The following is a 24,541-nucleotide window of genomic DNA, read 5'->3' as shown; positions in this document are numbered from 1 at the left end:
GTAAAGTTTAGCAATATCTGATAGTGAGTTTTTCTGTTGCAAATTGTTGCTTACGAAAAAGACACCTCAAGCACAAATAACTGATTTCATCTCAGAATTGTACTTTCCCGTGTCACATTTTATTCAAACATCAAATCACTGAGTCAGCCTTTATTAATTCATTCTTCAGCCTGTTCACAGACCTCCAACACTCCTCACTCCACACCAAACCACATCAGTCCGCTCACCTCCCTCCATTCTAACTCAGCCTAATGATCTCAAACCTGTTGAGCTTCTTCTTTTTCAAAGGTCGAGGCAGACGTTCCCCCTCACCCTCACCCGTCTCCCCCACCACCTCCTGTGCCTCATTGTCCATTCCCTCTTGTCCTCCCTGTCCCATATCTGTCCCTCCAGTTTGTTTATCCTTTGGACATTCCCCATTGTAGGTTTTGACGTAATCCTCGACACGCCAGCCTCTGAACTCCTGTGGCTCAGCGCAGATCAGGCCAGTGTAGAAGACGCCAGGGTGGTGCTTGAGCCAGTAGATCAGGTAGTGGATGTTGTAGTCGCAGATCCATGGATTGTTCTCCAGCGAGAGCTTCCGTAGGAAGTAGAGATCCTCCAGCACGCCGTACTGGAAGTAATGGAGGCTGTTGTTGGACAAGTCGAGCTCACGGAGGTACAGCTGGCCTGCGAATGCACCTGGGAGGAGAAGATAAGCAGGACAAGAGTAGAAATAAGTTCTACTGCTGTGTGAACACTAAAGTGTTCCTGGACATTGACAGCTGCAGACAAGCAATAATAGCATTTACTCAAAATAAGTAGTTCTGTATAAATATCCAATCTCCTTTTCACTCTTTTCCATGAACTCCTGAGGAAAATATCTGACTCTTAATCTCCTAAATTCTCTGCTCCACATTTTTTTTTCACTTTTTCTTTTACAAGCCTGTCACTTTGTGCATGGGAGGTTGCTTACAGTCCATCTGCTGCATTAGGAAACAACACTGACGACACTGGAGATAATGCACTTTAATTTCATTTTAACACAGCATGTAACTCCAGTATTCATTTTCATATTCATTGGTGCTGTCCAAAGAAATATGGGGGGAAATGCTCAAAATGCAAACTTTTGAGAAAATTTTAAAAATGCTAAAGAGTCAACAATGTATTATGAGTTGATTAACTCTGAAAGTATTTCGCAAATCTAAAAGAAAATGTCAAGAGTATTTTTTTCTACAGATTGTGGGGCAATTGCACTAGTTTAATGCACTGAATGTAAATAATTTAAATGGATTAAACAAGTCAACTTGAAACCCATTGACATGAATTGTCTTCATTTTGATAATAAGGAATAATAATTATTGTTAGCTATCTCTCATACATCTTCACCCATATGATAGATAGATAGATAGATAGATACTTTATTGATCCCGAGGGAAATTCAAGTGAATACGAATATGAATCAACAGTGACTTTGAGCTGACCAAACAATGTCTTAACATGAGGTGAAAAGGTGACTGCTGACATCCTTAAAAGTTTCCAGACATTGTTAGCAGTCTGCGTAATGGGACAGCGGAGACTGTTACATGCTGCCCAATAGCCTTGAGACTCTCTTTGATCTTGACAGAGTCGAAGGGAGGAAGAGGAGGAGGAAGTACAGGAGGAACAGAGTATGTGTTGGACATACAGAAGCAGACAAAAATCATCTCATCCTTCAAGCCCCCTGTTTCGCCTCCCCTTCCCCTGTCTTATCTGTGAACTCATGACACTGACTTTCCCAAATGAGCCAGTGTTTATTTGCCTTGTTTAAGCCACAATGGCCACAGGAAGCCAAGTGTGGTCTATTTTCATTGTACTTTCTCGGGCAAGGAAATAATCTGAGCCAATAAAATCAGTTAAAAGACACTGCTTGTACGTATTCACGCCACTTTTATGTGTTTTGAAAGTGCTCATATATAGCCTGCGATGTTTTAAAGACGAATGTCATTTGTGACAGGGCAAATAATATCATTAAGCTTAATGGTTCATGAGCCCATGTTAACCCTCCTGTTGTGTTCATTTGTCAGGAACAGCAATGATGTTCCCAGGTCAGTTTGACCACATGCATGGTTAATTATCCAAAATAAGGCTGAAAATAAAAAAAAATCCTCATAAGCATTGTTAGTGTTTAATTACAAACTCCTTTACTAAATATTCTGTCAATATTTAGTGTAATGGTGTTCCTTACCTCTCACAGATAATGGTTCAATTAGGATAATTCAGTCATTTTTCATTCCAAAAAATACATGTTCAATGTTTTTTTAATGTTTCACCACTTTCAGTTTCACTTTTCTGACACCCTTTTACCTCCAGTTGGACTGCTGGGTCAAATTGACCCGAACAGTATCTATGTGATATAAACATGCAGGGGGGTGGTTGCAAATATGTGAGATGAACCATTTTCATTTTATAGTGTTGATTACACTAATTAAGGCAAGCAGAAGAAGTTTCATACTGAAAAAATACTTGTAACTATTTTTTCTTGATCTTCAAACTTTAACATGGGTCAGTTTGACCAGTAACATAACAGGAGGGTCAAAGCAAAAGTTGAACATTTATATGAACTATGCTTATTTACTTTCTTGCTAAGAGTTTGATGAAAAGATTGACGTCACTCTCACATCTATCCGACAAATGTGAAGCTACAACTAGCTTGGCGCAAACACTTTAAACAAGGGAGAAGAAATGGCGAGCATGACTCTGTTAAGCAGCAACAAAATCCACTTACCAGCACCTATAAAAGCCACTATTTATTAGGCTATATCTGGCTTGTTTCATCAAAAAAAATTTAAGTTAACAAGCTGCTGGTTTTAGCTTCATGATTAGCATACAAATGTGGTAGTATCAGTCATCAGTCTTCTCTCAACTCAAACTCTCTGCCAGACAACCACGCTTTAGTTAGTCGGTTCCAGTTTTTCCAAAATCGTTCTTTCCATCTGTTCTATGTTTCAAAGCATCCTTATCTCACCACCCTTTGAGACCACAGTCAATCTATTGTCACGGAATAAATACGAGGAAATAGCTCGACATAACACCCTCATCTCTGCTGACAGTAGTTCAGTCATCACTTCCTCCAGGATGACAGATCCACCAGCACCCACTGTGGCCTTAAACCTTCTCATCAATTTTTCAGGTTTTCCTTCTTTGTCAAGCTTTCTTTCTTCATTCTTTGAGCTAAAAAAAGGTAGCAGAAAAATGGCATGAAAACACAACCCTCATGCAACTTCAGCAGAGGTGATAAGCTTTCCTTTTTTCTGGGCTGATTTTGGCAACAGCTCTTCCAAACAAATAAACAAACAAAGTCCAGAGTCACCATAACTACAGGAATCACTGTTGCATAAGTCCCACTGCTCATGTTGTTACTTTACTGACAGTACGACAAAGGAGATGCAGGCAAAGGGGATCTTCTCCAGAGAATTGGAGAGCATTAAGAAATGTTTCAGCTGGGTGGAATCCCTATGTTATGACAGTTTCTAAAGTGTGAAGTTATTAGTCAGAGAAAACTGGGAGCTAAGTTGACTTTCAAATATGCTGTACTTTCCTGTGACTAAATTATTGTTTAGACCACAACAATCTGGCACAAAAGTTGGCCAAAACCAGCAATAAAAGAGAAGAGTAAATAATCCAAGTGCTCCAGAGCTTTCGTCTTTCTTTTTATTCAAGTTTCCGTCTCGCTCTGGTCATCTTCCACATCAAACTCAGAGCTAAACAACCTCCTGAAAATGATTATAAACATGTTTTATTTTGCTCAAAATGTGAACATAATTAGAAGGAGTACCCATGACTGAAACCATATGTTGCTGGCTATCACAAACTCTCAGAATTATACACAATTTATTCTTCAGTTTCCAAATAGTCTTGAACACAGTGGGCCAAGCTACGGAGATAGAAACATGTGTTGTAATGAAGAAAACTACAAGATTGTTTAAAGGATTTCCCCTCCTAGGCTGGAAGACATGAGCCTAGACATCATTAGCTTGGAGAGAGGAATGAGTCTGTGCTTTATTTAATGGTGCTCCTCTAATGCTGCAGCAGAATTAATATTCAGAACAGATATTCTGCTTCAGTAAAACTGGTCTTTTGAGCACTAAATTATCTTGTGTTTTGCTGACGAAAGACCAAATATTTGAACCTTTTTCTGATGTCTTGTTGTTATTAGTCTTATTTTTGGTTAACTGTGTTATTAAATGTGTTAAATATCTTACTGCATGCATGCTTAAAAGGTTGTATTTCTAATATTTGTCTGTGGCTGTAAATGTAGCTTTATACATTTGAATTTCTTTAGATACATCTGCACATATTTTGTAACAATAATTCACACCAGGTTTTCTTGTCTTGATCCTTTTCTTTCTCTATGTATGGACACTCTGTAGTCTGATATATAATATATGGCCTTCACTCACTTTCAGTGCTTACTTGTATTCAGTTTAACCCAATAGCTCCTAACCTACACTATATAGACAAAAGTATTAGGATAGGGCTGTTTTTCAGGGTTGGGCTCAGCCAATATAGCTCAGCCAATCATTTTGGATAATGCTATGCTTCCAACTTAGTGGCAACAGTTTGGGGAAGGAACTTTTCTATTCCAGCATGACTGTGTCCCAGTGCACAAAGCAAAGCTCCATAAGGATGAGTTTGGTGTGGGAGAACTTGACTGCCTGACACTGAGCCCTGATCTCAATCCCATCCAACACCTTTGGGATGAACTGGAATGGAGATTATGAGCCAGGCCTTTTGGTCCAACATCAGTGCCTGACCTCACAAATGCTCTACTGCATGAATGGGCAAACATTCCCACAGAAACCTTCCTGGAAGAGAGGAAACTGTTATCGCTACAAAGCTGCCTATGTATTTAGAATGCAGTGTCATTAAATTTTGGGGGGATCTTGTTACGGACGACTGACACCCATCAGCCAATCAGAACCAAGCATCTCAGTGGCCATGATGTAAAATCTTTTGGTGCCCAGATGTGAGGTTTCTGAGGGTGAGGCTGTTGTGTTACCTGTGTCTATACGGTGCAGGCCATTGCTGCTAAGGTTGAGCAGCCTGAGGTCTTTGGACAGCAGGAAATGTTTGGGCCTGAGATGTCTGATGTTGTTCCTGGACAGATCCATCTTCATTATGTCAGATGGCAGGTCAGATGGGACATTATTCAAATCTGCAAAAAAAAAGTAAAGACAAAGAAATAGAAGTTGGAACCAACTGGGTTTTTGCAAAGATTTTAAACAGTGGGAATATACATACAGCAGCACACCAATTTAAGACTGAATGCTGTGTTGTCTTGTTCATAGGTTTACAGGGCTGAAGCAAATGTGCACAACAAATTAAATCAGAATATAAAGTGCAAAGCCCTAGAACCACCAGGATGACTGGAAATCAAATCTGTCTACACCTGTATAGGTTTTCAAGATGTTGTGTAGGTGGTGTGCAACCTTTAACCTTTTCATGATGGAGTGAAGTGTGACAGCATGTATAACAATATTTCACTTCTGGGTTTTCACTCTCACTCTTTCCACTGTGTTTCCAACCTCACACACACTTTTCCCTGTTTTCTCTGAAGACTATAATGCATGAAACAGTGATACCCACATATTCCCATTTCGATAACAGATCCTTTCTGGAGTTTAAATTCAAAAGTCCCACACTGAAGCATATTTCACAAATGATATATCACCTGTGCAATATTGTGTGTGACAAATCTTTATTTTAACAGCTCTGTCAACACATTTTGTCCCAAAGCTAAAAACAAAAATGCTGGAGGTTGAACTTAGATGCATGGATCTTCTCTGTAGACAATAAATATATCAATATCCTGGCCCTTCTTGCACAAGTTCTACTTTTGGGAGTTTAAGTCTGCATTTTGATGGATTTCACTGTCACTGTCTGCAAAATTGTAGGCTATATCCGCTAAGCCAAGCATGGTGCACTTCTGTTTAAAACTAGTAGGTGGCCTCTGCCACGTGTATCATCAAAACGAACTGGGGTGTTTGTGAAGCAGTTTGGAAAATGGCTGCAGATTAGAATGATTAGGCAGTGAATACTGACCGAGATCTAATCAAACAATGTTTATTTTGATCTAAAATGACTGCCTTATTTTGTAGATTTAAAAAAGATTGAATAGGATTTGTGGGTGGCTGAGTCTTCATGCCTTCATGCGTGTGACTAGTTTGCCACATCTGTTTGTCTACCTGTACTGTGTAATTTGCTCTGGCGGATACTTATGGACGCTTTGACAGTGCAGATGTTGCCGTCTTTATGCACACACTTTACTGCAACAGATGTTGTATCTGTCTTTATCAAGGGGGTATACAACCATAAATCAGAGGTGACTCTAAGAAAATATGATGCATTTCTGCACACACACATGCACAGGACACAAGCAGGACACGCATACAGCATGTTCACAGATGTAGCCGATGCACCCAGGGCTGTGATTATTATTGTTCAGCAATGCAGAAATGGCTGTTGAGTGTGCAGCAGGCGCAGCCTGTTCCACGAGCTCAGTCAGTCCTCCACAGTGAGAACTGGAATCTAAAGGGAATCCCATTGCTTTAGGTGTACATATGTCTGCAATGTTGTCCAAGCAGATTGTCAGATTGGAAAAAGATGGAACATCGCTGGCACTCTCATCAGACATCAGACTCAAATTCCCAGGCTCACTTCTGAGGAATCAAGCTTCAACCTTCATGAGCCAGAAACAAATTCTCTCTGTCCAAGAGAGATGCATCTGTGCTCTTCTGTCTTTCGCAGTGAATGAGGATAATATCCTATTCTGCTTATTCACCAGTGAGAGTAGGTTGAGACTGGCTAAGTCAAATCTGTGACCAACATGACCTGTTTTCTTCTGGGTAAGAAAAAAAAAAAAAAGCTGAGCCAAAAATAGAAAGAGAGCTATTATCGTGCTTATTACCTTGATTTGCTATTGAACGTATCTCTTGCACTTTTAGCATTGTTTCCTGAAGCTAAATGTGTTTTCAGGAAGTCGGATATTTTATCAGGATCCTTTGGGGTATCTTGTGATTCTTAATGGAGCAAATCTATTTAGATAAAGTGTTAGGCTCCTGTCCTACTTTAACATCTGTGCCTCCTTGGAGTGAATTGCTGAATAAAGAAACATACACAGAGAGAAAAAGAAAGGGGGAGAGAGAGAGGGAACATGTCAGGAGAGTCATTCATTCAAAGCTTGGCCTGGACTGGGTTTTGTTGCTGAATCTGCTGGAGTCATTATGTCGGTACACATGTGAACATCTGTCCCTGGACCTTTCTGTCTAAAAACAGAAGTGCTTTCCTACTGCCTGAGAAACTCTCTCATTTTCTAGAAATGTAAGCGTTTTGTCTGATAAGAGCTCTAAAATTTGGACCAATGGCTCTTACTTTTTCATGATTTAGTCATTTATTATAGGAGTCACAGTACTTACTTTGAATTGCTCATTTAGAAAAACAACATGGAGGTTTCATTTTCAGTTAAACACGGGTAGGCCACGCATTGGTACACATGGATTATGTATGCACTGCAGTAATTGTAGAGCAGTGACAGAGTTAAACTATTTCCATGATTTAAGAGTGCATTCATTTATGTGGACATTTTTCTGCATCTCCACCTCCAAAGAGTGTGGGTTAGCACCTGCTGATGAATTATATGTGCAAGCAGTGTTAAGGAAAAATCTGCAGTCTGATTGTTTTTCTTTCTTTTCTTCTCCATTATTCTTTCAAATGTCTTGCAGCTGTGCTATTTTCTCATTTTTAGCAAAAGGTGATATACACAGCTACATCTGCTGGATAGTTTAATTTGAACATCAATACCGATTCTATTTGGAGCAGGTGCTGCAATATGTTTTATACTGTTTAGACAGCAGAAAGGGAAGCAATTAATTTTTTTACAGTGTTGACATGATTACTCTGGGGTCAACTGCGCGTAGTGCAGTGAATTCTTGTGGTCTGGACCCACGCCGCAGGCTTGAAGTGGGGAAGAGATTTCTTGACGCGCTTTCCTGGCACCGGATGAGCTGCACGGTCACATAGGATAGCAGTAAAGTTCAGAGGGTAACATGTTAAATATGAACAAAACCTAATTTATGTGAGGTCACCTTAGTTTCTTAAACAGACACATTATACGACCTGATGTAAATGGTAGCAGAGGAGCTGTATATACTTCAGTTATTTGTCAGTTATATGTATACAGTGAATGGTAGAGACAAGAGTATTCTGTATACTATATTAACATATACCATGGATCACTCTCAAGCACAGGCTGAGGCAAAAACCTGAACCTGAGTTTTTTTTCTCCAACCTTAGCATTTACTCAGAAATGTGCAATAACCTGTCAGCATCCCTTATAATTTACCCTCTCTGCTTATAGGCTGTTAATTTTACATGCAGGTTAGGCTTTATGTAAAAGACATAACTCTCTGTCATCATTTAGACTAAAGATACAGAGCCAGAGGAGGAGCCTTTCATAAACACACTGACAGCTCTGTTTACAGGATATCACCTATTACAATGACCAGATTAGTGCTTGTAGTCATATCCTCCCTAAGATGGTCTTAAGGGTTTAAATCATGCTGTATTTTAAAAAGAGACTTATTGCCTCAATGCTTTAGCTCACAGTGACAGAGTTTCTGTATTAGACAGTTTCTGTATTAGATTGACAGAAAGTATGGCTAACTGTTGTCCGCCCCTTGACAGTTTGGCCAGATATTTGGGTGTGTTTGGTCATGGCTATGAGCTCTGGTAAACTCACCAAACTCACACCCCCAGATTGCAATAATTTCATTTATAGTCATTAGCACCAGTTGGCTTCACATGAGGCAGTTTTCAGACTTAACTCAGAATGTAATTGCTTCTTTTTGCCCATGTCACCATAACAACAGTGTCTTGGGAATAAGAAAATAATTAAAACACAATCCAGGTATTCATCCTTATCTTGACCATTAAATAGCAGAAGTAGCTAGTAACTCAGTCATAATTATATCATAACTGTTTTTTTCATGGAATTTCTAGTAACTCATAATTTTTCAGTCATATTTTCACCTCACTGTGAAGAATTTCTCTGGAAAACTCTAAACCTCCGAAGCAGTGGTAACAGTTGTACAGTTCCCAGCGGAGACAGAATCTTCATACAGCTGCAGGAAAACTCCTCGGCGCCTGGCAGAGTGTGCAGCTAAATCCTTCTGTTAGTAGGGAGTAATGTTTGATACTGTCCTCTTTTCTCATTCATGCTCTCCGCCTCTCACTCAAATAACATTTTGGAAGGTTGTTTTTTTTCTGCTGACTAAACGTCCTGTCTGTGATCCAGACAGTCCACAGAGAGTCTGACGTAACAGCCCATCATGTGTGTGGGCGTGTGTGTGTCTGGGAAGCTGCCAACTTACCATATACACAAGTTTATGTGGAAGATTTATGTAACTTGTGAAACCAATGATTTCTTGACCTTATGAACAAAGTCTTGAAGGCAGAATCTAAAGCTCATAGGGAGATTAAAATGAAAAGCTGCTTTACACTAATGTAAGACACCGAGCATGTACTATGTAGACACAAGTATTCAGACATAGGTTGTTTTCCAGGTATTGGGCTCAGCTCCTTACTTCTAGTGAAGGGAAATCTTAATGCTTCAGCATACCAAGACATTTTGGACAATGCTGTGCTTCAAACTTAGTGGCAACAGTTTAAGTGAAGGCCCTTTTCTATTCCAGCATGACTGTGCCCCAGCGCACAAAGCAAAGTCCATAAAGACATGGTTGGATGAGTTTGGTGTGAAAGAACTTGACAGGCCCACACGGAGTCCTGACCTCAACCCAATCCAACACCTTTGGGATGAACTGGAATGGAGATTGCGAGCCAGGCCTTTTGGTCCAACATCAGTGCCTGACCTCACAAATACTGTGCATGAATGGGCAAAAAAAAAACAATCCAAAATCTTGCGGTCTTCCCTGAAGAGTGGAAGCAGTTATAGCTACAAAGGGAGGACTAATTCCATATTAATATATTTAGAAAACAACATAATGGTCATGTGTCCCAATACAATACAACAATCCCAGATTGTCTACATGGTGACAATCTTGAAAAAGGAAGCTTTATATAGCCATATATTTTAACGTTAGAATGACTTTTTCTGCCAACACTGGTCTACCTTTTTATGCCGGTATTACTCTTGTTGTAAGCCAACATTAACACAGCCCTACTCATATATTAACTCTAACCACTCTGTATAACACTGATCTCCAGTGACATCAGTGTGGAGCCTGAAATCTGCTGTGGTTCACCTCAGAGGACCAGAGTTAGGGAGACATGGAGACAGGGGAGAAAAAAAGGGAGAAAGAAACAGACAGGGTTTGGAGACAGAGACTTGGGAGTATGTTTCCACTCTTCTCTGAGTTTTGTAATTGTCACTCCCCACTTGCTTTCCAGACCCACGTGAAATGAAATCTTCCATCTTCCACATTGGTTTTACCTCCACACACTCCTGTTCACCCTCTACACAGATTGTTTCCCCTAAGTTTAACTACCTAATTCATAAAGCTCCCAAATCTTGCAATTACAACACACCTTGAGTTAAAGTTTTTACTGCAATACCGTGATGCCCACTGGACAATGTTGGGTATCAGTGGAGGGCAACAGCGGCTTAATTTCCCCTATGACTCCCTAACAATGTCCCTGTTGGATGGAAAGGCACTGTGGAATATGAAGTGAACAATAATGCTATGTTTTTCTCAAAAGGCACTCTTCATTCCATGCAAAGACATGCAAGAGAGAAAATACTGTACAATGATATGATCTACCTGTGATTAGATTCCAAATTTAAGAAAAACACTGGTGCAGGACGCCAAAGTGCGAGTGGTGTCAGCTTACAGTACAACTACATGGGCATCTTTACAAACCAAAAGCACAGAAACCACGTATTGAATTTCATGCACAACAGCTGAAGTATATTAAGCAGCATCCACACATCCCATGTTGCTTTCATGGTGTGGCATGGTTTAGAATGAGGCAGGATGTCGAGAGTTATTACCAGGCATTAAAAAAGAGAACAAAGATGTGGAGAAATGGATGGCAGAATTGCCCTGTGAGAAAACAAAGAAACCTTATAGTGGTTCAGATAAAGAATCAATTCAGAAGTTCTTCTGTAGAAAAAAAAAATAGGAAAATGTGCAAAAAGTGTCTTCTAGAATTTACACAACACAGATGCTGCATTGTGTGGTTTTGGCTTGTCATTGTTCTATGAAAGATTGCTTTCTGTGAAGAGTATAAGCCCTCCATTTATAGATGCATTCAATTGCTTGGTCTGAGACATGGACACACACAATCTTTGACTTCAGTGTGTTAACAGCAGATGCTATTTGGGCGTTAAAGGAGTCCTGTTCTGATGCTTTGAAGAAGAGCGAGATAAAAGGGGGTCTGCAGGACAGACAGAGAGAGAGAGAGAGAGAGAGAGAGAGAGAGAGAGAGAGAAGAAATGAGAAATGAGAAGATCAGAAAGCAACCAGAAGAAAGGGCCCACAAAAAAGTAAGAAAAAGAGATCTGTCTGCAGACATTAAGCGGTTGTCATTGCTGCCTCGATTGTCTTTAAAAAGCAACACTGAATGAAACAAAGGTTTTATGGAGCCGAGAAGAAGTTACAGCCTGATAGCAGCTTTGTGGTGGCATTTTTACAGAGAGAGAAACAGATGTGAAAAAAAAGAGGAGCTGAGAGAAAGTTGGAGAAGCACTTTCTTTCCTTTCTCTGCTCCTTTTATTTTGACTGATGCCTGCCTATTTACATCTTCTCTGCAGCTTTCTACCCACACTGACTCAGCGTTACAACTGAAAACACAAACAGATTGAGATGCTGGTGAAAGCCTGCATCAGATAGATGGCTGTATGCATGGTTCAAATCAGAACACAATACAATCCAAAAGAGATGGTGCTGTGTGCGCAAAAAATCAAACAAATGCTGAACATAACAACAGACCACACAAAAACACAAACACACCGCAATCCAGTTCATCAAAATGCCAACTTCACACAACACAACACAAGAAAAGGCAATCACAGCAAGTAACCTGGAATATCATAAAATAAAGTAAAACATTCTTGGTTTACCCTAATCTTTAACAATAAGCTGCTGTGTGCCACTTGAGAGAAAAAAGGAAGTTTGAAGAACAGAGACCGACCAATCCAAAGTGTGCTCCCACCCCCTCCCCAATATGAGGCTCAGACGTCCCATGTGGCAGACTTAATAAAACAAACACAACTGTGCTTGCTCAGCCTGCTTCTAACCAAAACATTAGACAGCAAATCTATGCCCAATTTCACCGGACAAGCGAGCATGACTACACTGGAGTGCTCAGCAGACCTAACAAATGTACCATTTATACTGTTTTTGATATATTTGCAAGTAATACCTTTTTTCGTCACACATGATAACCATCAAATAAGTTGAATCTCACCACTCACTAACACTGGCTGATTTCACTTGAGTTTGGCTGCAAATGAACACTTTTTAATGCAGATAAAATAAAGTGATTCTTTGTGTGAGTTTGCGTCACCCCTCATATTCAGTTTGCTTCAAGTTGATGTCACACACGATAGACACAGAACTTGACAGCCTCACCTTTGCTGCTGCAGTCCAGCAGAGGTTTAGGGAATATGTAGGTGTGGCACATGGATGTGGCCTCCGGCACTTTGATTGGTGGAGGCCCCGGTCGCCCCGTGTCTCCGTCCCCCGGCCTGTCCACCTGGTTGTCAGCCGCACATAACAACTCCACATTCAGTTTCTTCAGCTTCTGGCCCTTTAGCGACAGGGGCTCCGCACACTTGGCATAGTTGCCCAGATTGCGGTTGCTCGGCACCTGCAGGGTCCTGATCAGGCTGTCCAACTGGCAGTGGCAATTCCAGGGGTTGTCATAGACACGGAGGTAGGTAAGGCGTGGCAGAGGGAGCAGGACCTCCTCAGAGGCTGTTTTTAGTCCGTTGTGCTGGAGGAGCAGGGTGGTGAGCTGAGATAGGCCACTGAATGCTCCATCCTCCACCATGGAGATGTCGTTTTGCTGGAGGTCCAGGCTCTTCAGCTGGCTGAACTGAGAGAACATGTTGTCCCTCAAAACCTAAAGGGGGAGATGTGAACTGTTGGTTTTTTGTAATTGCTGTCACATGATATTTCCTGTTGTATATCTAGTGGTTTTCCAGCATACAGGCTGTCTACACCTCTAAGTGAACATTACTGTGGAATCAGCATGCTAGCTAGGATGTAAAGGCGCAAGCAAAATGCTCCGCAGTCGACATTCAGGGTCTCCTGACCTGACATTTCAAGTCTTAAACATCAAACTGAGAATCAGGAGAGCCTTAACGAAGCTGTGGATTATAGAGAATAATGATTGCTGGCCCTTGAAATTTCTCTCAGGTTTCATCACATCACATGCTGAAAGCGAAAACCAATGACAGCCCAGTAATAGTACATTTATCTACCCAGGTGCTACCATTAATCTTTGTATGCAGCCTTTCATCTCCATATACTACTGGGATGACTATTCAGCTCTTAAGCAATTAAATTTCCACTATGTTTGCCAGTTGGTTGCTAACTTTATGCTGAGCAGGGGTACATTCATCTCTAACTCAGTCTTTCAACAGCCAGACTCTCTGAACTTGAAAGGGTGAAATTAAAGCTTAATTACACTCATTATTCAGCTATATAATTTTAATGTTTAGAACTCATTTGTCGTTTATTATTTAAACCTGGCCATTTTGTTTTGTTCCTCTCAGCACCTGTGACACACACATCCTGTGTGCTCACTTCAACATGCACAAATCTTACCCACACACACACACACAGCAGAGAAATGTGTCTTTGATCGTGGCCAAATAAATGGTGCACAGATGCTCATGGTATCAACAAGTTGGCTGGGTTTAGGATCAGAATCTTGAGACACTAGCTTGCAGAAAACTGACGCATTTGTTACACAACACTGGACCAAACATTCTCAGAATCTGTTCATCTTTGTCAGTTGTCTTATAACTTGTGTCTTGTCGTGTCTTGTGTCATCTGTACATACCTGAATCTTATTTCTTGCCAGTAGCAGGTGGTGAATATCTTTGGGCCAGTCCTGCATGACCGTGGTCAGCTGCCTGTCCTGGCAATCCAGGTATTTCTCTCCTGCCTCTATGTACTCTTTACACTCCTGAGTTTGACGTCTCATCACTCCGGCCCTGCCTCTGCCCCGTACACGGCCCCCGGCTCCCCTCTCCGCAGCCCCTGACCGAGGGCCCCTCCGGGGCTCAGCTGACCGCAGGAACAGCAAGAGGAGGAGGGTGGTGAGCAGACGCATGATGGCAGAGGAAAGGAGGCCTCTCTGGTGAATCAGATCAACCTTGGAAGGCTATTGTTGGATGATTGGTGAGACTGGACACAGGAGGCCGGTCACAGCTGTGTGTATGAAGAGGAAAAAAAAACAGAAGAAGAAAGAGAGAGGGAGAGGTGAATTTTCAAAAGCGGCCAACTCAGTTCACACAAATGACTCACAATTTATCCATTTAGCACTTCAATCTGTTTTAAGTTTCCATAGGACATTTTTCAGGCAGTGACTATCAGCGTGTGAAACCCTGGTTGGCTGATTCCATTGCAGTACAAGTTGTGCTTTACAAGTGCATTATTTGTATCAAATTTAATGTCTTGAATGTTGACCATCGTACTCAAAGGTGCATTAGACCTTTTAAGCAAATAAGCTTCTAGTCAGTAGCATGCAGTTGCTGATAAACCTACAGCGTTAAGTGAAAAGTAGCATTGGCTACAACTTGATAAATGAATCCATGAAGGAGATTGCAAAATTCTGCGTATACCTTTAACAGAAAAGAGAATATGAACATTTTCACACAACATGTACAAGTGTAAGTATAATAGAAAAAATAAAGAGCAAACAAATAAGCATATTAGTCAGAAACACACGCAAAATATGAGAGTTATATAAATGTAGAAAAGACTGAGCTGTAAGAACAAGAAGTCTGGGTAATGAGAATGTATACAATTTTATTCACAAATCCAATAAAATGTACAGGGATTTTTTTAGTGGCATGTCAAGACATGCTGACAACTGAAATGGTAACACTGCACATGTTGGAAGAATTAGTGGAGAGGTAGAGGAAAGTGGGGAGAGAGGGAGAGGGAGAGGAAACAGGAAAAGGGGGTTGAAGGAAAAGAAAGAGACATTTGTTATGTGTTAACATGTTATGGGTTAAAACATGGTTGTAGTAAAGTGCTGTTGTCCCATGAATCTTTTTTTTACCTTCATCTAAACATACCCGGATGTTTCTCTCTGTGTCTATCCTGCCATCCTTTTCAGCATTGCTTTTCTTTCTACTTTTTTTCATCTCTTCATTAAAATGTTTACACACATCTGGATTCTCTTTCCGCATCTCCATCCTTTCCATATGAACAGCATTATCTGATCAATCACAAGTATATTTAGGTTTATTCAGCTACATTGCTTAGCTAAAGGAATAACTACCACAAGTGGTTGTCTATAAACTTATTTTTTTTAAAGGAATGGATTGAACAACGAATTAGAACGGAAGATCAATACCTCTCATACGCTAAATAGAAGGCTAGCTGGTTAGCTTAACATAGAATTACGACTGTAAACATGGTGAGACTTAGAGTAGCTTCCTGGAGTCTCCTCTGATTGCCTCTGATTGCCCCCACCACTCACCCCCATACAAAGACAGATTCCTGTTTCCTGTTATGCTAAATTGAGCTAATTAGCCGTTGGTTGTAGCTTCATAATTAATGTAAAAATGTGAGAGTTATTGTTATGCTTCTCATAGTATGTACAAATTATTGCTGTAAAGCCACTGGGACCACTTTTGTCTTTATCTCGCTCTTCATTGCAGCCTTGCTGTTTTGTACTGCCAGACTGTGAAACTACCATCAGCCACAAATATGAAAACTCCAATACTGGAGATATTGATGTTTATGGCTTCATAATGATGACAAATCTTGTTTTGTTATTTTTTTGTTTTTTTTGCCACATAGCAACTTGTTTTGAATTAGCAGCAATGAGGCTATGTGTGGGTGATGTGGGTGTCTGTGTGTATGAGTCATGGGTCCCTTATGTGATGAGAAGCAAAATAGAAGGTTCATAGGTCTGCCAATACACTGAGTACACACACACACACACACACACACACACACACACACACACACGCTGACTCAGTCCAACTGTACCAAACCGCAGCCCCCTTACAGTGTTCCAGTGGAACAAGCCTGTCAATGCAGATGGTGTCGTTCCATTGTGAATAACAGACTGGGCATGCTAGCTACAGACAGAAGCAGCTGAGAATGTAACTGTGGACATATTTTTCCAGTCCATTGACTGTTCCTCAACTGTTCGACTGTCCAACTATCAATCGTCTCAAACGAAGCAAATGTGAAAGTTTGATTTCCATCCACTGCAGTCGTCTCATGCACTTCTAGTGACTTGTTACTCCAAACCAAACAGAACGTGAATGAATTGTCAGCATCTCAGTCACTGTGTGTATGAATGTGTCTCTCTTTTTTCTTTTTCTACATTTATATACAACCATGCTCTTATAGATTTTCAAGTGTGTGTGTGTGTGTGTGTGTGTCTTGTGCGCATGGGCCCTGTACGTTACATGTTCTTGTGTCTGTGTTGCATGATTGTGCAGCTGATGAGAGACTTGTTTCAACACAAGACTTATGCCAGTCCAAACACCAGACCAGACTGAGGTGGACAGCGTGGAGAGGGGGTCGTTGAGCAGACGCAGACAAATCCTCCTCCTCCTCCTTGCGTAACTGCTTTCAGGTTAAGTCATTTGGTCTGGTACATGTGGTTTATATATACATATACACATCACAGTATATGATGTGTGGATTGTACCTAAGGTCCTTTGCAGCTAAGTGGGTACAACATGGCCTGAACATCTAAAATATTACAAGTCTGACTCAAAGCAAACACTCACTTCAGTACAGTGTAGCCACATCCTCCAAAACGCACGTAAAACATCAATCAAAAATATCAGGGTCGTACAAATTGAAAGAAAAAGAGTGTCCATCACATGGCTAACTCAGCTATCCAGAACAATCTCAGCACTTGTTAACATTAGATTCTCCAAGTGTCCGGAACTAAAAGATTAGTACAAAGGATGAATATCATTCTCCCAAAACATTTCATCTACCACCGAATAATCTTTTTCATATACAAAGAACAACATAAACTGCATTTTATTTTCCAGTTTCGGTTGACTAACCTGACTGCCAAAGCCAGAAGAAGAATGTCTTCTTCGTCAATACAGACACAACCTCTGGTTTCCAGCTGTAATGGTGAGAATTCCACACCATATTCTGGCACGAAGATCAAAGGTGTCCAGTGAAATTTTCTTTTAAACAAACAAAAGTTATGTTTACATTCAGTTTTTATTTCAAAAATGTATTTTTTGTATCTCTGTGGCCTGACAAACATGCTCAATACATTTCCTCATAAAACATTTGCAAAGCTGATTATTAAAACTGTTTGAAACACTGCATTGTTTATAGCCATGTTTGCCAGCTTGCAGTCTCCTTCTGCTCTTCCTTTGTTGGCACATTGCTTATAAAGCAGAATAGCATGAAGCCAGGTGCCTTCTCAATGTGAGCAACCTCACTCTCAACACAATATATTTAATTTTATCATAACCATATAATGCAGTGCTCTTGTATGAAAGCATTTGCAGTTGTTCTGTATTCAGGAATTTCCTTTCAGGTTTTTCTTTGTCATCTCTCTATGTGGACAAATAAATGAAAAATACCTAATCAGCGCTTTATTACAAAACAAAGTGCTGCAATGAGAGAGGCTGGTATATTTTCATCTTGTACTGTACATAATAAAGGTGTTTGTTGAACTGTTTTTTTCACATATGTCACTCAAAACATGAAATTTATGAATTTTATCTTCAAAACAAGCCGATGAATCTATTCACTTGTCACTGCAAAAAAGAAAAAAAAGCATTTTAACATTTTCTCTCCACTTGCATTTATAGTCAGTAAATTGCCTCTAAACCAATTGGACCAGTGCATAGGCTCAGATCTTTTTCGCATCACAGCGGCTTTGCAAGAACAGTCCAGCCTTTCTTAGAAAACTACATAACCAGGGTTAGCCTACAATATCCAAGCCAGCTGAGACCATAACAAACTCACTCAGGCCAAACCCATTCCTGTGGTTCACCTCATGCCCAGACCAGCCCGAATTAGCCCTTCCAGTCTAGTATTACATCCCACCCTAGCTCCTACTGGTCAGTCTATGTTAGTCCAAAGATGTCTCAAAGAAAAACAGTCCCCATGCGTCTCTAAACATCAAGTAGAAAACTCTTAGGGTTTGGGTCAGTTACTTCCTCAGCGGTGCTGCTTTAAATACGATGTAGACTGTTTTTTGCTGCCACTGTCATCTGAACTGAACCAGAATAAAGTTTGGTCTGGTCGTGAAATGTGGTTGCAACATGTCTCTCATTTTGGACCTTGGAAAAACAAGCCTGTAGGAAGAATCTGAAGCCTTTTTGAAGAAATAAATTGTAATTTGTTTGCATGTGTGTTAGCTCTGTACAATGCACTTTGGACTGCTAACAAGCATAAAAATGTCAGTGGGATGACAGTGTAGTTCTGTCTGGACTATAGAATGAGTTATTTCAGTTCCCAAATAATGTTGACATTGATAGGTATCATCATCGGGTTAAAATTGAATTTGTCCAACTAATGACAGTCCCATTAGCAGCAACTGTACTTTGTGTTCTGTTTAGCAAATGTTAGCATGCTAACATGCTAAACAAATAGGGTGAAAATGGAGCTCCAAACGGTTCACAAAAAAGACTGAAAAGTGAGTTACTTCTCCATGTCAAAGAGATTGTCTAATTAAATCATACTCTAGCCTTAGACACTTTAGTTCCATATTTCACTGACAGTTTTATCAGTTTGTTCACAGCTTAGTGGAGGTCATACATGCTAACAAGAGTGTGGTTTAAATCTCAGGGCCATTTTATTAATGGTATATTGTTTGCTTTTTATATTAGGTGCTGATTATTACACATTTTTTGTGAACATTCCTGGCTCAGTTTTCAATACTTTCACATTAGGCGCATTTTACAGGGAAACCACAATCAGACAGCACTGCTAGTAAACCCTTCAGATTAATGTTTTTGTAACAGAGTATGATTATGTCATCAGTTATGATACAGACTGAGTACTGAACACATACTGACTATATGATTTTGTCTGAAATTGCTGAGTAAATGGAAAAAAAACATTATATTGTCATTTGCATTAAATCTTTCAAATGGCTTTTCAAACCAAAACAATTTACAGAGTCAGTCTTTTAGACAAGTAAAGGGACAGCAAGTGCTCAAACTCAAGTGTGCTCTCAATCAAAACAAGCCACTGAATAAATGCTTACGCATGTGGTGTTTCTCTGTGTGGAATTTTGTTTCAGGGAACAGTGTGCAGGGTGGGCAGACTCGTAACTCATCTGTCACTGAATATCATGTGTCTCCCTGCTGCTCCACCCTTATCTGGAAGTTATAACAACTCTTTCAACCTTTGACTTTCACACTCTTTATTGTTGTAATTTCGTGAGAGCACAAGTCTAAATCCTTAAGGATTATGCTATAAATGTTGCTGCATACATGTAGCACACACATAATGGAGGGCAGCGCTGCATAATGAAGCGGGAAGTGAAATTTAACCAGGTGGTTTGGCCGGACTTCAGTGGCGACATTAGCCAGGGCAAGAGGAAGTTACACTGCTCGGCCACAGAACCAAATGTCAAAGTGCAAATATGTGTGGATGAAGTGGGGGAATGTCCACAAGGCACGCACACGCTCATGTAGACACATAAAACAATATATAATAGGGGTTTATGCGGATACATGCATGCATATTGCAGGAACCCATACAGGAAAAGTGAAGGGACTAGAAAAAACAGACACCAACACACAAGAGAGAGAGAGAGAGAGAGAGAGAGAGAGAGTGTGTGTGTCTGTGTGTCTTTGTGTGTGTTTTCTGACTTGTCTGTGGGCTCATATGTTTCATTTGGTCTCAGCAGACCGGAGGAAACACAGACAAGTTGGCCTCCAACAACATCACAACCCACCTACATAAGGAAGTCCAGAATGACATTAAGAGAAATACAGATGTAGGCAGCACACACATTTTAAAACCGCTTTCAAGGAAAATTTCACACTGAGAAACCCGAGGGAGAAAGTCAAAGACAGAGGGACAGTCCTCAGGACAAGAATGTCAGGGGCTAAACTTTCATGGCACAAAAAATCTCGTGATGTCAGCTGAAAAATATCAGTGCTGTTTTTTCAAAATGTTCCACTGCCCCAAGGTATATGTTAGCATGATAGTTTGCACGCTCAACCAGGCTGAGGAACATCAAAGTCAAAAGTCTTACCCACAGTGCACCTTTTGAAAACACAATGCCACAGCCCACAAAGCCTTGAGGCTGCACAGTCGCTACCTGCGCTGGCTGCCTCCAGAGGCTCTCTATGCTCCAATAATATTAGACAGGCTACTGGAGATGGAAAAAGTTCAGAAACACAAGGGCCACTGTGCTACAGAGAGAAAGCTAGAACAAGCAGAGGAGGCTGTAAAAACAAGAAAAACCCTTTTCTCAGCTTCCATCCCTGTTGCACGCATTGGTGCTATATGTAGGCAGGGAAGCAGGAACAGGCAGAGAGTCAAGCGGTCAGTCAGGGTATTATTTCCAGAAAGAAAGAAAAAAACAGTGACAGAGAGTTAAAGGGCAAGAACAAGGATCAAGCTTCAGGGTAAGGGTTTTTTCCTCTGCAAGCCAACCTCCCAGTAGTCTGACCTTACTTTGTTCCCTTTGGGCAGGATTTCTGGAGGGCTGGATGTGTGGAGGGTAAGTGTTCCCAAAGATCTCTGGTGTGTTACTATGTAATAGACTATCCGGCTGTAACAAAAGCACCTTTTTACCAAGCCTGTTCAAGCCAGGACTATTGCACCTTCATTGCACTTGGCTGTAGTGTATAAAAGGTACAAAGGCGTAATAGTGGGACAATTTTTCTGCAGGCGTCTGAGGCAGCAGCAAACGTAGTAAAAGCAACAAATCAATGTCTGTATGAAGGAAGTGAACTATTTAAAGTTTTAATATAAGTAGCCAAGAAGAGCTGGTGGCAGTTAGCAGCTAAGTTAAAGAAGAAGAAAAGCAACCAAAATGGCTGCACATGAGGGAGACAGCAGGTCTAGGAGTGCCTTATCCTCTGAGCTGAGGACTAGATCAACAAATATCAGGGATGTTAAATGATTGCTATTGTCATGTTCATCCGGTGGTTAGAAACTGCTGTTCCGCACATGTCAAACATCACACTAGATATGTTACAAGTCCTGCCTCTTTTGCTTCTGGGATGCATTCTGTCTAAAATCACACACCTGGGTGGCAATAGACGGCCTTCATTTTGTTCAGTGTGAAATGACAAAGGCTTGAAGAAAGATCCTCACTGTGGAATGAAATGTAAAGAGATGAGAAAGGGTAGGACCATAGGATGAAAGGGTGACACAGACAGACATTCACCGTGTATTGAGAGAAAGCAAGGGCGAGACAGAACCCTCACACATCCCTGAGAGCCTAATTGAAACCAGACTGTTTCAGTTCTGCAGAAGAGGAGAGGCAAGTTTGGAGAGAGAAAATGGTGTTTTTTCAGACAGAGGTCAGAGGTGGTGAACTCGCTAAAAACAAAACACCAGAGAAAGCTAATGACGGAAACAAGTCAAATTTTGTTCATTTGCGTGAGTTCCTCCTACCCATGGGAAATAAGGTTTGCCCTTTTCTCTGGATTCCAAACATACCCATGAGAAAAGGAACTTCAACCTTCGAAGAGGTCACTGTCTCATGCGTACACATCTCTATGTCCATGCAACTCCTGTGTATGTGTGTGTGTTTGTGTGTTTGACAACGGGCCAACTCCCAGCTGATGCTATGCAGGCATCATTGTGATCTTCTCATGTTATTAGACTGCAAACTACAAAACACTCAGCTCCAAGACAAAGCATAAAACAACAGATCGTCTGCAACATAGCAGGTTTTAATCCTACAACTGACAGATGAAAGAAAAGTGATTATGTGATATTCAACTGCGTTCAGGGTTTTCTTTTCTTTTTATCTCTATCAAGTGTGTCTTCCACACTGCTTCATTACATTGAGGGAGTTAACTGTCATGAGACATTTAACAGAGCTCACACACACACACACACACACAATGTCTTCCCCTCTAAACAGCTATGCTGATTGTTTTGCATTGGTGCCAGACACATCTGCATCTGAAACACACACACACACTCATGTTTCCATCACTTTTGGGTACATTACATACACGTTCCTGGAGGCTTAACCACCACCTAACCATAATAATAAACATTACTTGCCCAATCCAACCCTTACCTTAACCCAACCCTAACCTCAACCTGACCTTAAAGCAAATCTTCACCCTAATATCTAATGATCTGTCTTGTGGGGATTTGTATTTTGTCCCCATATGTGCCAATGTGACTTTATAAACAAGTTTTTGTCCCCACAACAATAATAATACACATCCACACACACACACACCTCTAGCACGTTCTCCCACTCTCCCACTCTCACTCCTCTTTCTACATAGTGCTCCACTTAAACTTAACTGCGGCAAGCTGAAACAGCAGAAATTAACGTGAAAGAGACTCACTCTGTTGTGTTTTGTAATCAGAGCAAGTCAGGCCCCTCACCCACTTTTTTTTGTGCAGGATTCCAGAGTGAAACCACACATCGCTGCTTTGCTCTGTGCTGCATGAGTCTGGAATTTTACTGAAACTTACAGAGGGCAGAGGCGCTTGTAGTTCCATGTGTAGATGTTCGTATAGCTAACACACATGTAGGTGCTTAAACAAATGCATATGTACATAGACGCAAAATGTGCAGTGGGCTCTGGATTCCTCTTTGGTTGTTTTGTAATCTTACCCTCAAATTCTGGATATTCCAAAAAAAAAAAAAAAAAGAGTTGCAGAAATCTCGTGAATCACAGCTAACACCCAAATCTCCCATTTTAAGCAAGAGTTGGCTATCTGTTCAATGAACATGAGTCATTTGGGCTATGACCATCCAGAGTTCCTTAGTGTGCAAAGGGTAAATTAACCCTTCACTCTGACAGAAGTGGCGCTTCACTCTATCTGTTGAGCTACACAGTGAACTTCATGTCTAATTGTGGCAGCGTGAGCGCTTTTAAGTCATGGTGCACTGGACCACCATCCAGTTACATAACAAAAGCAGTACGAAGGTTGAGCATCTAAAATTAGCAATTGAATGTTTTCCTTTCTGCATGATTTACATGCTGCTGAGGGGAAAGCGAGATCTACAGCAAAGCGCAATGACTGGCCATGAAAAAGAGCTTACTTCAGCAATTCCTCAAACATTAAGTAAAAATCAATGTAGCAGCAAAATGTAATGAAATAAAATGATGCCGCAGGTAATGCAAACATGCTTACTATCTTCTGAGTAGCTCAGCTCTGTCCATTCATATCTTCACGTTAGCACTTTCATCATCACTTAGTAAGCTCTCTTCATGACCGAGTTGTATTCATTCTTTGTCTTTGCAGACACTATCAGTCCATGACTCTGAGGAACAAAGGAGTAAGAAAAGGGGGAGGTAACACTTCTATTAAAACCTTAACAAAAGATTTAAAAGATGCAGAGATAATCTTTTTGTGCATTTTATTACATATTCTGCAGCCTCATAACCATTTCACAAGAAGATTAAATAAATATGTTGTGGTCTAAGCCTTAAAGGAATCAGATTTTATCACCAAGAACTAGTGTGCTGCCAAATACTATACTACAATACTTGCCAAAAAAAAAAACAAAAAAAAAAAAAAAACAATTTCCTGCATAATGAATATTGTATTAGGTAGGACTGTGGATTTGCTGTTGCTTTCAGCTGAATAATCTTTTGCAGACAGATCTGATTCGCTTTGGTACAGAATAAAGGTTTCAATCCTACCTGTGCAGGCAGATAATCTGGCTCGGGATCGTCCACTTGGACCTGCAGATCTCCGGTTGGTCCCGTGTCCCCGGCTCCTAATCCTGTCATGAGCGCTGCGTCTCAGCCAAGAAAATCTGCCTGGCTGCCTATAAACTTAGAGCCTGGAGAGTGAGTGGCTGCTTCTCCAATCTCTTGCACTCCCTCTCTCTCTCCCCCCTCCTCTCTCTCTCTCTCTCTCTCTCTCTCTCTCTCTCTCTCTCTCTCTCTCTTCACGTTCTTAGTGTGGTCCAGCTGAGTGGATGAAAAGCAAAGGAGAGAGAGAGAGAGAGAGAGAGAGAGAGAAACAGAGAGACTGGAAGCAAAGCAAAGTTGATTCTCAAACGAGCCATAAGCTGTGTCTGGTTTAGCGTTACACACACACACACACACACACAAACGTGTAGGAGGGCTGCAGCCCTGCATTGGTTCCCACTATTAAACCAGTGGACTTTTTCCAGGATATGTTGCTCACTGGTCTTAGAAAGAGAGCGGGTATCT

The 24,541-nt window shown here is 40.9% G+C and overlaps 1 protein-coding gene across 2 annotated transcripts; it reads right to left on the bottom strand.

The window, feature by feature from the left end:
* Positions 1–97: 97 nt before the first annotated feature.
* lrrc17 (leucine rich repeat containing 17) lies at positions 98–24,215 on the bottom strand. 2 transcript variants are annotated; one of them, XM_046379045.1, is made up of 6 exons: positions 24,023–24,215; positions 23,511–23,640; positions 14,047–14,417; positions 12,609–13,101; positions 5,021–5,176; positions 98–681 (listed from the first exon to the last, which is right to left on the bottom strand). In XM_046379045.1, exons 3-6 carry the CDS (start codon positions 14,317–14,319, stop codon positions 239–241), a joined length of 1,365 nt encoding a protein of 454 aa, XP_046235001.1. In that variant the 5' UTR covers positions 14,320–14,417; positions 23,511–23,640; positions 24,023–24,215; the 3' UTR covers positions 98–238. The 2 variants fall into 2 exon arrangements, with proteins under 2 accessions (XP_046235001.1, XP_046235000.1); XM_046379044.1 differs by lacking the exon at positions 23,511–23,640.
* Between the last annotated feature and the right edge of the window lie 326 nt (positions 24,216–24,541).

This window comes from Scatophagus argus, chromosome 22, assembly GCF_020382885.2.
Source record: "Scatophagus argus isolate fScaArg1 chromosome 22, fScaArg1.pri, whole genome shotgun sequence".
Lineage (NCBI taxonomy): Eukaryota > Metazoa > Chordata > Actinopteri > Scatophagidae > Scatophagus > Scatophagus argus.
The sequence above is the reverse complement of the archived record's forward strand: the minus strand, read 5'-3'. Positions and strand labels throughout refer to the sequence as shown.

Bases quoted from the DNA above. Each gene is read 5' to 3' on its own strand.
- lrrc17 (XM_046379045.1), bottom strand. From the start codon at position 14,319: ATGCGTCTGCTCACCACCCTCCTCCTCTTGCTGTTCCTGCGGTCAGCT. The intron at 5,177-12,608 runs GTGAGGCTGTCA...TTTTTTTTGCAG, and splicing joins GCTGGACTGCAGCAGCAAAG to ATTTGAATAATGTCCCATCT. The intron at 682-5,020 runs GTAACACAACAG...TTCTCCTCCCAG, and splicing joins CCTGCACCGTATAGACACAG to GTGCATTCGCAGGCCAGCTG.